Source organism: Pristis pectinata, chromosome 9, assembly GCF_009764475.1.
Source record: "Pristis pectinata isolate sPriPec2 chromosome 9, sPriPec2.1.pri, whole genome shotgun sequence".
Classification (NCBI taxonomy): domain Eukaryota; kingdom Metazoa; phylum Chordata; class Chondrichthyes; order Rhinopristiformes; family Pristidae; genus Pristis; species Pristis pectinata.
The window spans coordinates 14,760,208-14,773,499 of NC_067413.1; the positions used below are offsets into that span (position 1 = coordinate 14,760,208).

The following is a 13,292-nucleotide window of genomic DNA, read 5'->3' on the forward strand; positions in this document are numbered from 1 at the left end:
ATTCATCCTGCAATTATTCACGGTTCCCTGTGACATTCCTTTCCAGGACAAAGGCAAGGCATTCTGTGGGGAGATCCTTACACAGAATTTCTACATTTATTTTCCCTCACCTTTTTCCTTTTGGATTTCAGATTCTGAATATTCATAGCAGTTCATTTTTTGCAAATGTTGTTCTCAGTGGAGAGAGGAAATAATGGTGCTGACATTTTCTTTCTCTTAATTTATTCGTGGACTGCCAGTCAATAAGTATGCTTAAGATTGAGGTTGATAGAGTTTGGGGCTCTTAATGGGATTGAGGGAGAGGACCAGCCTTTGACACAGTTTAGTGGAGCAGGCCTGAAGGGACAACTAATTTATTCCTGCTCCCATTGTTCAAGTTCTTAGAATCTACCCAAGTGTATTAAGTGTAACAATCTGTACTTAAGACTTTCCTGTGTATGTGCTGTAAGGTCATTCAGACTGCTCAAAATTTAAAGATGGTGCAATAGACTGCCTTCAACTTCCTTTTTTTTAAAGATCCCATTTAATGATAGGTAGTCAGCAGAACACCGGAGGGACAGTCCGGCTCCAGCTGCTCTCTCTCAAGTGTGAAAATGCCCCCACATTCAAGCAATGCAGAAGTAAATATCACGTCCTCCCAAGACACATCAGGGTGAACAACAGACCACTGAAAACAGTCCCTAGTTCACATTCACAAAACAGTCAGAGCAAGGCACTTCAAGAACTGGATCAAGTATTATGATCAACGCAGGGAAAGGTGTGAAGATGGATGGAAGAGATGGTTGTGTGACACCTGGGCTCTTTTGGCTAATCATTGGTGAACTGTGTTCATATTACAAACTGCCAGAACTGAGATGATAACGTAGTCTGCGCTGGGGACATTGTGTGCAGTTCTGGTCACCTAACTATAGGAAGAGTGTCAGTAGGATTGAAAGAATGCAGAGGAGATTTACTAGAATGTTACCGGGTCTTCAGGAGTTGAGTTACAGGGAAAGACTGAACAGGTTAGGACTTTATTCCTTGGAGCGTAGAAGAATGAGGGGAGATTTGATAGAGGTTTACAAAATTATGAGGGGCATAGACAGAGTTAATGCAAGTAGGCTCCTCCCACCTAGATTAGGAGAGATAAGTATGAGAGGACATGGCTTTAGGGTGAAAGGAGAAAGGTTTAGGGGGAACATTAGGGGGAGCTTCTTCACTCAGAGAGTGGTGGGAGTGTGGAATGGGCTGCCATCTGATGTAGTAAATGCGGGCTCACTCTTAAGTTTTAAGAACAAATTGGATAGATACATGGATGGGAGAGGTCTGGAGGGTTACGGACTGGGTGCAGGTAAATGGGACGCAGAATAACATTTCAGCACAGACTAGAAGGGTCGAATGGCCTGTTTTCTGTGCTGTAGTGTTCTATGGTTCTATGGTTCTATTTAGAACATAGAACATAGACATTGAACATAGAACAGTACAGCGCAGAAACAGGTCCTTCCACCCACGATGTCTGTGCTGATCATGAAGCCAATCTAAGCTACACATCTACCTGCACATGGTCTATATCCCTCAATTCCGTGCCTAGCCATGCCTAAATGCCTCTTAGATTTGGCAAGACCCTTGTGAAAAGCATCTCTCTATCAAGGATTCCCAATCGCCCAAGCAGTCAATGCCTGCCTCCCTCCACTCTGCTGGCAGGTGGGGCTGTTAGTGCTGAATGGAGACATCCCTCTTGTGGCCTTCCTCATCAACCTGCTCCTCTTCAGTCAGCACCTCGTGTTCCTTGGGCTCCTTGGTGTCCTTCCTCCACCATGGGCTGTTGTCTTTGTTATACAGCACATCAATGAAGTCTCCATGCCCGCTGGCTATGTACTCAGAGTGCCCCAGACTCACGCAGGAACTAGAATCTCACTTTCAGAAGACCAGTGGTGTTTTCCACACTTGCATGGCACTCACTGCTGTAGTTGGAGTGTGAGTTAGTGCGAGGATCCATCTCTACAGGCAGTGCTGGCAACAGGAAATGTCTGGTCCCTGAGGATGAAGGCTCCCCAGAAACATGGCCTTGATCATCAGGAAGTTCTTCTAATGATCAGCAACCACCTGAATATTGAGGAAGTTGAAACCATCCTTTTTCAAGAACACATCCAGTGTTATAGGAGCCCTTATGCAAACGGGCAGGCACAGTAGTGTAGCGGTTAGCGTAACGCTTTACAGCCCCAGCGACCCAGGTTCAATTCCGGCCACTGTCTGTAAGGAGTTTGTATGTTCTCCCCGTGTCTGTGTGGGTTTCCTCCGGGTGCTCCGGTTTCCTCCCACATTCCAAAGACATACGGGTAAGGAAGTTGTGGGCATGCTATGTTGGTGCCGAAAGTGTGGCGACACTTGCGGGCTGCCCCCAGAACACTCTACGCAAAAGATGCATTTCACTGTGTGTTTCGATGTATGTGTGACTAATAAAGATATCTTATCTTATCTTATAAGTGTGTCTTATCTTATCTTATACAGTAAGTGTGGTCAATGGCTGGTGGACTTATGGGAAGTTGGCAAGACACTTCAACTTGTCTGAAATTAAGTTCCACGGCTACTGTTGTGCTATTTGAATTTACACCTCCTGATCAATAGTCAACAAGAGGTGATCTAATTGAAGTGAACAATATTCTTAAGCGATCTTACATGGTTGATGCTTCCACTGGCTGAGGTTCACAGTCTCAAAATAAGGGATGGCCACTCAGGACAGAGGTGAGCAGAAATTCCTTCGCTCATTGTGTCAGAGAGTCATAGAGCAATACAGCACAAATACAGGCCCTTTGGCCCAACCAGTCCATGCCGACCACAGTGCCCACTTAACTAGTCCCAATTTCCTGCATTCAGTCCATTTCCCAAAGAAAAATCTTTGGAATTCTCTGCAGAAGAGGGCTGTGCACGCTTTATTGCTCAGTATATTCAATACAGAGGTTGAAAGATTTTCAGATATTAAGGGAATTATTAGATATGGGGTTAGTGCTGAGGAAAGAGATCAGGAGAGATCCTATTCCAGCTTCTATTCCTGTATACTAGTTCAATAACACTACCAGTACATTTTAAAAAACCAATTATAATCTGGTGTTTTATCCGAATGTCCATTCCTCATGGACAAGCCTATATGGTGTCCATTGACCATAAGATATAGGAGCAGAATTAGGCCATTCAGCCCATCAAGTCTGCTCCGCCATTCAATCATGGCCGATTATTTTCAACCTCATTGTTTTGCCTTCTCCCCATAACCTTAACTCTTTTACCAGTCAAGAACCTCTCAACCTCTGCCTTAAATACACCTGAAAACTATGCCTCCATAGCCCTCTGTGGCAACGAATTGCACAGATTCACCACCTTCTGGCTGAAGAAATCCCTCCTCATCTCAGTTTTAAAGGGACATCCCTTTCTTCTGAGGCTGTGCCCTCGGATCCTAAAATCCGAGATAATCTTCTCAGTAGAGTTTTTAAGCAGTCCCTTGATCCCAGATCCTGGCCTTAGTGTCAATAGTTGAGCATTTTCTGGCATTAACTATCGAGAAAAGACTCATGGGTGGTTTGCCATTTCCCTCTGTCCACAGCCCAGCAATATAGCATCCCACCTGGCTCAATACAAACCAGGAACCCAGCCACAAATACTCAAAGTTCACACTGGCTATGATCCTCACTGGACAGTTGTGCCTTCCAGTTGAGTCATAGGAAACCTTTCCCATTTTAATTTCCAACCAAACGTTGTATGATATATTTTAAAAGAAATAATTACTGGCAGATATGACTGACACTACACAGACATGGTTTCAGTAGCTACACGTTATGGTTTACAATCCAGGTAAAGGAGCTTGTAGGGAGATTCTGGCAGATGCCATATTGCCTGTAAATCTTTTGAGAGCTAATTCTCTCCAAATTCCCTCCAAAACTAAGGCATTTCTGAAATGAATGAAATAAAAATTTGTTTCTGGTGCAGCTGTTGCTGGAACTGTGTGCAGAGTATGGAAGGAGGGAGCAGATGAACTTGAATTAATCCAGGATTGCTCTATAAAGAGCCAGCACAAATGCAAGAGGCCAAATGCCCTCCTGTACTGCAATGATTCCATCATGACATCATTCGAAAGCTTGTAGCGTTGCAGGTGTTCTCAAAGACTGGAAGAGTTTGTTTTTGGGACTCAAAGGGTTTGAACTGTCAGGGGAATAGAAGCGCATAGCACTGTGCCAAAAAACAGGAAAGCACTCAGTGCTGACTCAAACTTTGTGCCCTGTAAAACAATGCAAGGCCCTGACCAACACTGATTGACATTGTAATGTGAAAGGAAGTCAGACTAGGGACATAATGAAAATACAAAACAGGGAACAGCAGTGGTGTATTTTAAGTTACTTATGCGACAGGGTTTATTATAAAGGAAGTGCAGGGTGGGGTAGCAGGGCCTCAGTCCTTGAACCAGAACTATAAACTGCTCTGCTGGTCCAAAAGCTTCTTTGCAATGAGACCTCAGCTTTCAAATGACATCTGACTGTCTCGTATGGGTGTCTGATATAAAAACAGGCAATGCTGGAAATACTCAGTAGGTCAGACGTCATCTGTGGAGAGCAAAACAGACTTACTGCTTCAGGTGCATGGCTTTGCATCAAAAGGCCATCAATCTGCAATGTTCACTCCAGTCTACTGTTGTTTGTGATATATATGAATGACTTGGATGTAAATGTAGACAGGTGGGTCACGAAGTTTGCAGAAGACACAAAGATTGGTGGAGTTGTGGACAGTGGAGAAGGTTGTTAAAGGATAAAGCAAAATATACATCAATTACAGATATGGGCAGAGAAGTGGCAGATGGAGTTCAATCCGGGCAAGTGTGAAGTGTTGCACTTTGGGAGGTCAAATGTAAGGGGAAAGTTTACAGTTAATGGCGGGACCCTTAATAGCTTAACAACAACAGTACAAAGGGATCTTGGGGTCCAAGTTCATAGGCCCTTGAAAGTGGCCACACAAGTAAATAAGGGCATATGGCATGCTTGCCTTCATTGGTCGGGCCACTGAGTATTAAAGTAAGGAAGTCATGTTGCAGCGATATAAGATTTTAGTTAGGTGACACTTGGGAGTATTGTGTGCAATTCTGGTCACCCCATTACAGGAAGGATATGGAGGTTCTGGAAAGGATACAAAAAAGGTTTACCAGGATGCTGCCTGGATTAGAGGGTATGAGCTATAAGGAGAGGTTGGACAAACTTGGGTTGTTTTCTCTGGATCATCAGAGGCTGAGGGGAGACCTGATGAAAGTTTATAAAATTCTGAGAGGTATAGATAGGGTAGACAGTCAGAATCTTTTCCTAGGGTAGAAAAGTCAAAAACTCAAAGGTGAGAGGGAAAACCTTAAAGATGTGTGGGGCAAGTTTTTTAAACCAAGAGTGGTAGGTGCCTGGAACAGGCTGTCAGGGTTAGTGGTGGAAGCAGATACAATAGAGGTGTTTAAGGTGTTTTTAGACAGACCCATGAACATGCAGGGAATGGAGGGATATGGATCATGTGCAGGCAGAAAAGGTTTAGTTTAATTTGGCATTGTGTTTGGTACAGATGTCATGGGCCACAGGGCCTGTTCCTGTGCTGCACTGTTCTGTGTTCTCTTTTCTACTCCCTAGATGCTGCTGGATGGTTATTCCCAGCATTGCCTGTTTTTTTTATTTCACATTTCCAGCATCTGCGGTATTTTGCTCTTGCTTTCAAATGGACATTTGCTGTTTAGTCAGTATTAAATAGATGGCCAAAGAGAACAAATGGTTGTTGGAATCCAATCCTAGCTTGAAGGTTAAAGGTAAAAGGAGCCAGACAGACTATAAAAGCCTTTCAGAACTACTGAGTAATTTTCCTTCAGTGAGCGTTATACAGAAGATACACGTGGAGATTGAATGTTCTGACAGCCATGCATGCTAGAGCACCAACCATTACATCTGAAATACCCTGAGAGTATTGAGACACCCTCTGTATTACATGTATCAATGCAGCAATTTATTTCTGCTGTATTTGGCAATAGCTTAAAGCTAAAATGTGTACGCTAAAAAAGTACACTTTGTAGCATAATTATTCATTCATTGCTACTCTTCTAAAATATTTCTCTAATAAAAATGCTACCTTTTTAGTAAGCTCATATGTCATGATCAGTAAATGACATCCAGCAGTTAACTTGACCATGTATGTCATAAAAATGTGAGCACAATTCTACATTTCAACAGACTAGAATCATTCTAACAATTGGTTTTCTGCTGCTGTTAAAAAACCTAAAGCTACAAGACAAACAATGAAGGGAAGTTACATGAGTAACTCTACTTTCCTTCTAAATCTGGCGCACATGGAAACTTTGCTTTTAAGACTAAAACACTTGCATAGCATCTCTGTGGGTCTTCATTGGTTACATTAGTTGAATAAAATTATGCTAATTTGGAAGCACCACCGAAGTCAATGTGTCTCCCAGCTTTTTGTTTTGTCACCTTCCTTCTCTTTTAGGGATATGTGCACTCTATAACTGGTGCAAGTCAAACTGACTGGAGATACCAATCAATTAGAGCTTCAATTACCAACACCATCCCTGCACCACTCCCCCACCTCAAAGCCAACCACCTACAATCTCATCTGAACCATTCAACTGAATGATCATACTACAGTATTTCTGCGGGTTGAAGGAAAATTGTCCAGGGTAATACATCCTGAATAATACAGTACCATCACAAACTGCTTAAAAGGCTCAAGTCGTCAGATACAGGTCTGGGAACAAGCTCACTCTTGTCATCTCAGCAACTTGGACACATCTGGGGGAGAGAGCGAGTCATTTACAAGGATGCTTTTACAGGAAGCGGTGGGATAATAAGATAAAGTTATTTAGAGTGCTGTTCAGCCTGCCCTGGTCAGCTCCTTCTTCCTTCTCAGGATGTCCCTAGAGCTCAAGGATGACTTATTTCCACTCCAGATTTGAAGAAAGGTTCCTGTGTGTGAATCCTGTTAAATTGGGTTGCCATAGGCTTGACACGGAGGGGTTTTGGTCTAGTGGCAAGGAGCGCATATAGATGTACACAGAGACACATATACACACAGGCACAGACACAGACATACACACACACACACACACACACACACACGTGCTCTTGTGCACACCCTCTTACTTGGTGTACCTCCCCCTTCCAAATCCTCTCTCCTTCCATTTCCTGCCTCCTTCCCTCCCTCCTTACCTCTCCTTTTACATCCCACTCCCTCTTCATTCACCCTTTTATCTCAACTCCTTCGCCTTTCACTCAGCACCCCCACCCCCACCACTGGCACCTTCCCCCTTCGTTCAATCATCTCCCTCTGACCACTGACCCCACCCACCTTGCTCCCCCTTCGCGTGCTCTCACTCTCATCTCCCTCCACTTCACACCTCTTTCCCCTCAGCTCTCTTCACTCCCACCCCTTTCCCTCATCTCCCCATCTCAGCTCCCAGCTGCCTCCCCACCCTCAGTGTCCTCTCCCTCTCGTTTCTCCCTCCATCTCCACTCCCTAACAGGCAAACCCGCCCCACCCTCCAGCGACTGACCACTCACTCTCTGTACCACCCCAGAACTCTGTCACCAATGTCTCTTCCCTTTCTTTCACTGGGTGTTAACAGTTTTAATTAAACTGCTCATTTCTGAGCGCAGTGTGGGTGGCTGTTCACCTCAACAGCTCGCTCTCCAGCTGACATGCCAACTCACTGCAGAGAGGGATCGTCTCAATCCCTTTGGGATGTAGTGAAAATTTCAGGTCAGTGTAAGTGCTCTTAAAAAGTACATCTCTCCCTCTCTTGCTCAATTTAATCTTCAGTCTGTTTTATATTACTAACCAGCATAACGGTTCCCTTATACTATGAGATGGACTCTGACCTCACGATCTACCTTGTTGTGACCTTGCACCTTATTGCACTGCACTTTCTCTGTAGCTGTGACACTTTACTCTGTACTGTTATTGTTTTTACCTGTACTACCTCAATACACTCTGTACTACCTCAATGTATCTGTACTGTGTAATGAATTGACCTGTACCATCGGTATGCAAGACAAGTTTTTCACTGTACCTCGGTACAAGTGACAATAATAAACCAACACCAATACCTTTTCCTATTAATATTAAACATCACCGGGACCCCAGCTCAGAACTAAGTCCTGGCACTAAAATGTGGGTGGCAGTTCGCAGTACACCCTCAGTAGTGCAGAAGCAGTGAGCAGGGCGCACCACCGCTGACTCTGAACCCAATACATCGATGCGATTGATTTTACGAGATGATCCAGCGGCAGGTACCGGCCAAGCAAACTTGAAGTTGGGTGTTTCACAATGAGATCGCCAACTCCCAACCAAGTTAGAGAACCTTTGGCACACTTTCCCGGACTAGAGTGAAATGAGGTAACTGTTTTCTTTTTTTCTGAAGCCACCGATATTTCTTGCGTCTCTGTACAATCACAGTCTGATCAGATGTTTCCATCCAACCTGTCTAACAGCGAGTTGAGAGCCCCTCTTCCTATTTCTGTAATCAGACCAGCACAGAATTTGAAACCAATCTGTGTGCCAAATGTCTCCAGTTTGCTACACAATAAGCTACTGGACACGACGCCGCCGTTTTACAAATTCGTTGCTCGGGGCCTTACAATAAAGCATCGTTTTTGTTTTATTTTTGGCACGGCAACCGGTTGCACCTGTGCTGTGCAGAGAAGGAAACGGGAAGCGACGAGAGCGTCCCATTATTCTGCAGCCTTATATGCGGTGCGTTAGGGACTCCGTGTGTACAACAGCAGGATAGCGCCGGATCCACTCGCTCAACAAGCACCGAACTCGCTCCGCGGTTTCTACATTAAGGACTGCTTCAGCTCTCGCTCGAGTCCAACAGCAAGGGTTTGGGACCCGTCACACACACATTAACCGTACAAGTTCTGCTCTCCGTTTCATGCCCGCTGTTTTTATTCGCCACTTCTGCCTTGAAGCTGTAGCTTCGGATTAAGGTTTGACTGGAAACTCAAACCTAGGTTTCAGATCTCAGTCTTCCCCGCATCGCGGAGAGAGGGGGAATCCCCAAATCTCTTTTTGGACCAAAAGATGGGTCCACCCTACCCTACCGTCCCTTTGCGAAATGATTCAGGGTTCCTCTGCCCCTGCCCTCCCCTTTGTCCTGCAATTGTAATTCAGTTCTCCCTCAGTCACCTCTACTGAAAAAGCCCCTAGAACCCTGCACTCCCGCTCCGGACATCCACTTTCAATTCCAATCGTCGCGTCTGTTTAAGGAGCCAAGTGCAGTTATATAAGTTAAGATCTGTCAAGCCAAGTCTGGGAGCACCACACTTCAGTTACCCGACTCCGCCAACACACCCTATCCCCATCCCAATGTCACCCCGACTCCCAAAAGAAGTCTTCATGTAATCACTTTTCCCCTAATGTCCAACGTTTTCTTGGATTCTGAAAACACCAGTTTGCAATTCCTTTAAGCTCCACTGACTGTGGGGATGGAGCCGTGTAAAAAAAATTCCCTGTTATTTCCTGCAAAGCTCTGACCCCTTGTGACGCCTGTGCGGATCCCACACACGGGGGTGGGGAGCTGTGGTCAGCCGGAGAGACCCCCGGTTTGCGGACTCTGGAAAGCATCCAGTGCCCATAGCGGACGATAAATAACAACTTCGTGGGGCGAAGCCGCCCGAGATTAAAACTTTGCCGCCGCTTCATCGAGAAGTCTCGGAGCCCGAGGCGACAGCGAGCCGTGGGGAGCAGGAACAAGTTGGTCTCCGAGAGCCGAGTGTAAACAAGATCCCAAGTCCAGACACACCCGCGCAAGCAAAGGGTGCAAAAGAAAACTGTCTCAATGCAAAAACCAAATAAAAAAGAATCCTCGCCAGCGATAAACGCAACTGACGCTTTGAAACATAAGTCATAACAAGGCAACGAGTCAGAGTTAAGAGTGTCACGAATGGGAGAACGGGACAGGAGGCTTTCAGGGCTTTGGTGGGCAGATTAAGTTTCTTTAAGGATAGGGAGGGGGTATTTGCAGTTCAGAGGGTTGGGGGTAAGTCGGACAATCTTATGGGACCGTAAACGGTTGGAAGCAGGGGAGTATCCAGAACTGAAGATCGCAAGGCTCGGGACAGGGGAAAACGGGGTCCAAGGGATGGGGGAAGAAGGTGTCTGGATGGGGTCCCGGGAATGGTGGTGGGGATGGGGGGACAGGGGGGAGAAGTTGCTGGACGGGGGTCCCAGAGATGGGCAGGAAAGGGGCAGCTTTGGGGTGCTGGCGTTTTCAGGACGTAAGGCTGACACACTCACTGGGGCACAACGTGGGCTCCCGCTTACCTGCAATCGTCTGTCCTCCAACTCTTTGCAAAAGGTTCAGTCCCACCAGAAGGTAACTTAGAAACCGCTCCATCCTTCCCACCGCAAACTCCCCCAGGACAAAGAGCGGACCCCACACAGCCGAGGGGTCCCAGACAACTCGGCGGGGGTGGGTGTTCTCAGACAGGCAGCCGGGGTCCCAGACACTGAGCCGGGGGTCCCGGACACCCAGCGGGGGTCCCAGGCAGGCAGCCGGGCTCCCAGAATCCAACCCTTTGATTTCCTTCCCTTCTCGTTTCTTTTCCAAGTTAAATTCCTCTCGCGTTCAGCTCTTTTTCCACTACTTCGGGTTACTTGGCTCTGACAAGACTGGCCGGGAAAGCGCTGACGTCGGGGGGGGGGGGGGGGGGGAGGCGCGCTCCTGCTTCCCGTGGAGCGCGCGGGCTGCTCCAGGCTCCCGAGGTAGGGAGCGCGCACAGTCGTGGCTGTCTGCGGGCGCGGCTGTGTATGCCAGGCGGCGCTCGTCCCCGCTCTCTCTCTCTCTCTCTCTCCTCTCTCTCTCTCTCTCGCACACACACACACTGCTCCCCCAATAAACTAACCGGCGCTTGGTGACCACAGGGGGGTACGAGAGATTGCACCAAGCTAGACAGAGAGAGAGGGGGGGGGGGGAGAGAGGGGGGGGGGGGAGAGAGAGAGGGGGGGGAGAGAGAGAGGGGGGGGGAGAGAGAGAGGGGGGGGGAGAGAGAGAGGGGGGGGGGAGAGAGAGTGCGGTGGGAGAAGAGGTGAGAGGGAGAGAGCAAGGTGGGAAGGGGAGGGAGAGGTGGGAAGGGGAAGTAGAGGCTGGGGAAGTGAGAGGGGAAAGGAAGTGAGATGGAGGGTTTGGGGAGGGTGGAGGTAGGAATGAGGGTGGGGGAGAAAAGAGGCGTTGTTAGAGGACTGAGAGGCAAGGGAGACGGAGAGAGAGAGAGAGAGAGAAGTGTTGACAGTAGGGAAGGAGGGAAGCTAGGAAAGAAGGAAGAGTTGGAAGGCTGGCCTGTGGAAGGGAAGCAGCAACAGAGCTTCCTGAATCAAAGCCCGAATCAGCCCGCAGCAGTCAGTACTTCCATCCCAAGGCAAGCGGTGGACTTGATGAGTTCCACAGGAGCTGTGTAACAGGGCACAGAGTACATGGACAGTTACATTGCAATTTATCTCCCAGGCTTGGCATTAGTCTTTTCCTTATAACAAAATATTTGGAGTCCTCTGTAACAGGGCTCTCTAAAGCCCTACTCGTTGTGATGATGTCGGGGCCACCCCAGCTGAAAAGCAGAAACACAGTGCAGATTCCAGAAATCAGAACATTGGGAATCATCCTCTTATTCTCCTTGCAAGACACAGCAACTCCCCAGCCCAGCATGATCTCCGCTGACTGCTGGTGAGGCTCAAGGCCTGCCTGCCAACACTGGACTAAAGTTACACACTCACCACCACAGTATAATATACACTTTCAAGCAACAGATGTCTGTTTGGTTAGCTACGTAGCTATTTGTGTATCTATGGTGAGGACAAGCAACATTTTAAACCAAGCTTGGGCGACAGGTCTGACTCACAAGTAAGACAGTCTTAGCTTGAATGGGCCACTTAACCTATTTTTTAATTCAGGTGATTTTTTTTCTTTGCTTTTTGTTTGACCTTAAATTTTGTAAACAGCAGCAACTGGCAGTCTTGTATCGAGCACAGATTGGCTGGGAGGTGAATAAAACTGCTTCAGTTTGACTCAGGCCAGGAGATGCATCAATCGCTGCCCACAGAAGAGAAGAAACTGGGACATGACTGTTTTGGCAGGTTGTCTGATTTGAGAATACTTGGCTCGGTGTTTGTCTGGGAGTCTCAGCAATCATGAAGGGCTTCTTATTTCGACTTACCCAGGTCAATATCTCTGCCAGCCATCATATCTTGAAAGGCACCCAAATATTATCATTATTAAAAATAAAAAACAAAAGATGTTTTTCTACACAGAGGGTGGTGGGTACCTGGAATCTGCTGCCAGGGGTGGTGGTGGAGGCAGATACAATAGAGGCATTTAAGAGGCTCTTCGATAGGCACATGGATATGCAGAGAATGGAGGGATATGGACCATGTGCAGGCAGAAGGGATTAGTTTAATTAGGTGTCATTAGCTTAATTAGTTTGGCACAACATTGTGGGCCAAAGGGCCTGTTCCTGTGCTGTACTGCACTGTTCTATGTTCTAAACACAAGATGTAATCTGATCATTAGGATGGTTGCTTGATGCAAGACAGCATAGTTTGTTACTAAGGTTTGGGTCATCAGAAAACAGAATATTTTCCCTTGTGACTGAAAGAGGTACAACTGCTCCCCTGATCAGGAATGGCAATCCTCTAGCACTGAGTTGAAGCCTCCAAGAATTAAGTTTCTCTATGTTTCTTTCAGTAATCTTGGAGCAAAATAGTTGCACATTAATTTTAGAAAAATACAGGAGATGATGGGAAGGAGGTTGCTTGATGGAAAGGAATCATCCAGCCTTGTAATGAAGAATATGTTCACTTTCCAGTTGGTGTGGGAAGATAATGAGAATATGTGTGCGCAGGGAAACCAAACATTGGAACATGGGAGAGGGTAGCTGGACGTGTAGGCTTATATCTGGTCATTGTTGGCAACCCAGCCACCCACCAATGCCTAACACTGATTCTCGTCTTCTCTCACAATAGTGGAAGACAGGTATGTGGGTAACATTTAGTTCAGTTTAATTTACTAGGAATAACTTTGGCAAATATCAATCATGAGCCATTTCATTGAGCATTTATTCCTGTGAGCCCTGGCAATACAACAACATTTACAGATTGACTTCAAATAAAAAAAGGCCAGATGCACTTCACAAATCTAGAGGGAAGAAAAAGGAAGGGAGAGATTAAAGGACTGAAATCTTGTTTGAGAGGTAGCTTTTGAATTGTGTTATAATATTGGGAAATTAAGTTGGATCGAGTTG

At 46.4% G+C, this 13,292-nt stretch overlaps 1 protein-coding gene across 7 annotated transcripts in view; it reads right to left on the reverse strand.

The window, feature by feature from the left end:
* The window catches only part of LOC127574151 (receptor-type tyrosine-protein phosphatase mu-like), a 746,263-nt gene extending 735,590 nt beyond the window's left edge, over positions 1-10,673 (reverse strand). For 6 of the 7 annotated variants that reach the window (XM_052022912.1, XM_052022911.1, XM_052022910.1 and 3 more), the window contains exon 1: positions 10,324-10,664. In XM_052022912.1, the coding sequence (XP_051878872.1) occupies positions 10,324-10,396 (73 nt within the window). In that variant the 5' untranslated portion in view covers positions 10,397-10,664. Of the gene's footprint in view, positions 1-10,323 lie in introns of all 7 variants that reach the window. The other variant, XM_052022906.1, reaches the window with a different exon arrangement.
* Between the last annotated feature and the right edge of the window lie 2,619 nt (positions 10,674-13,292).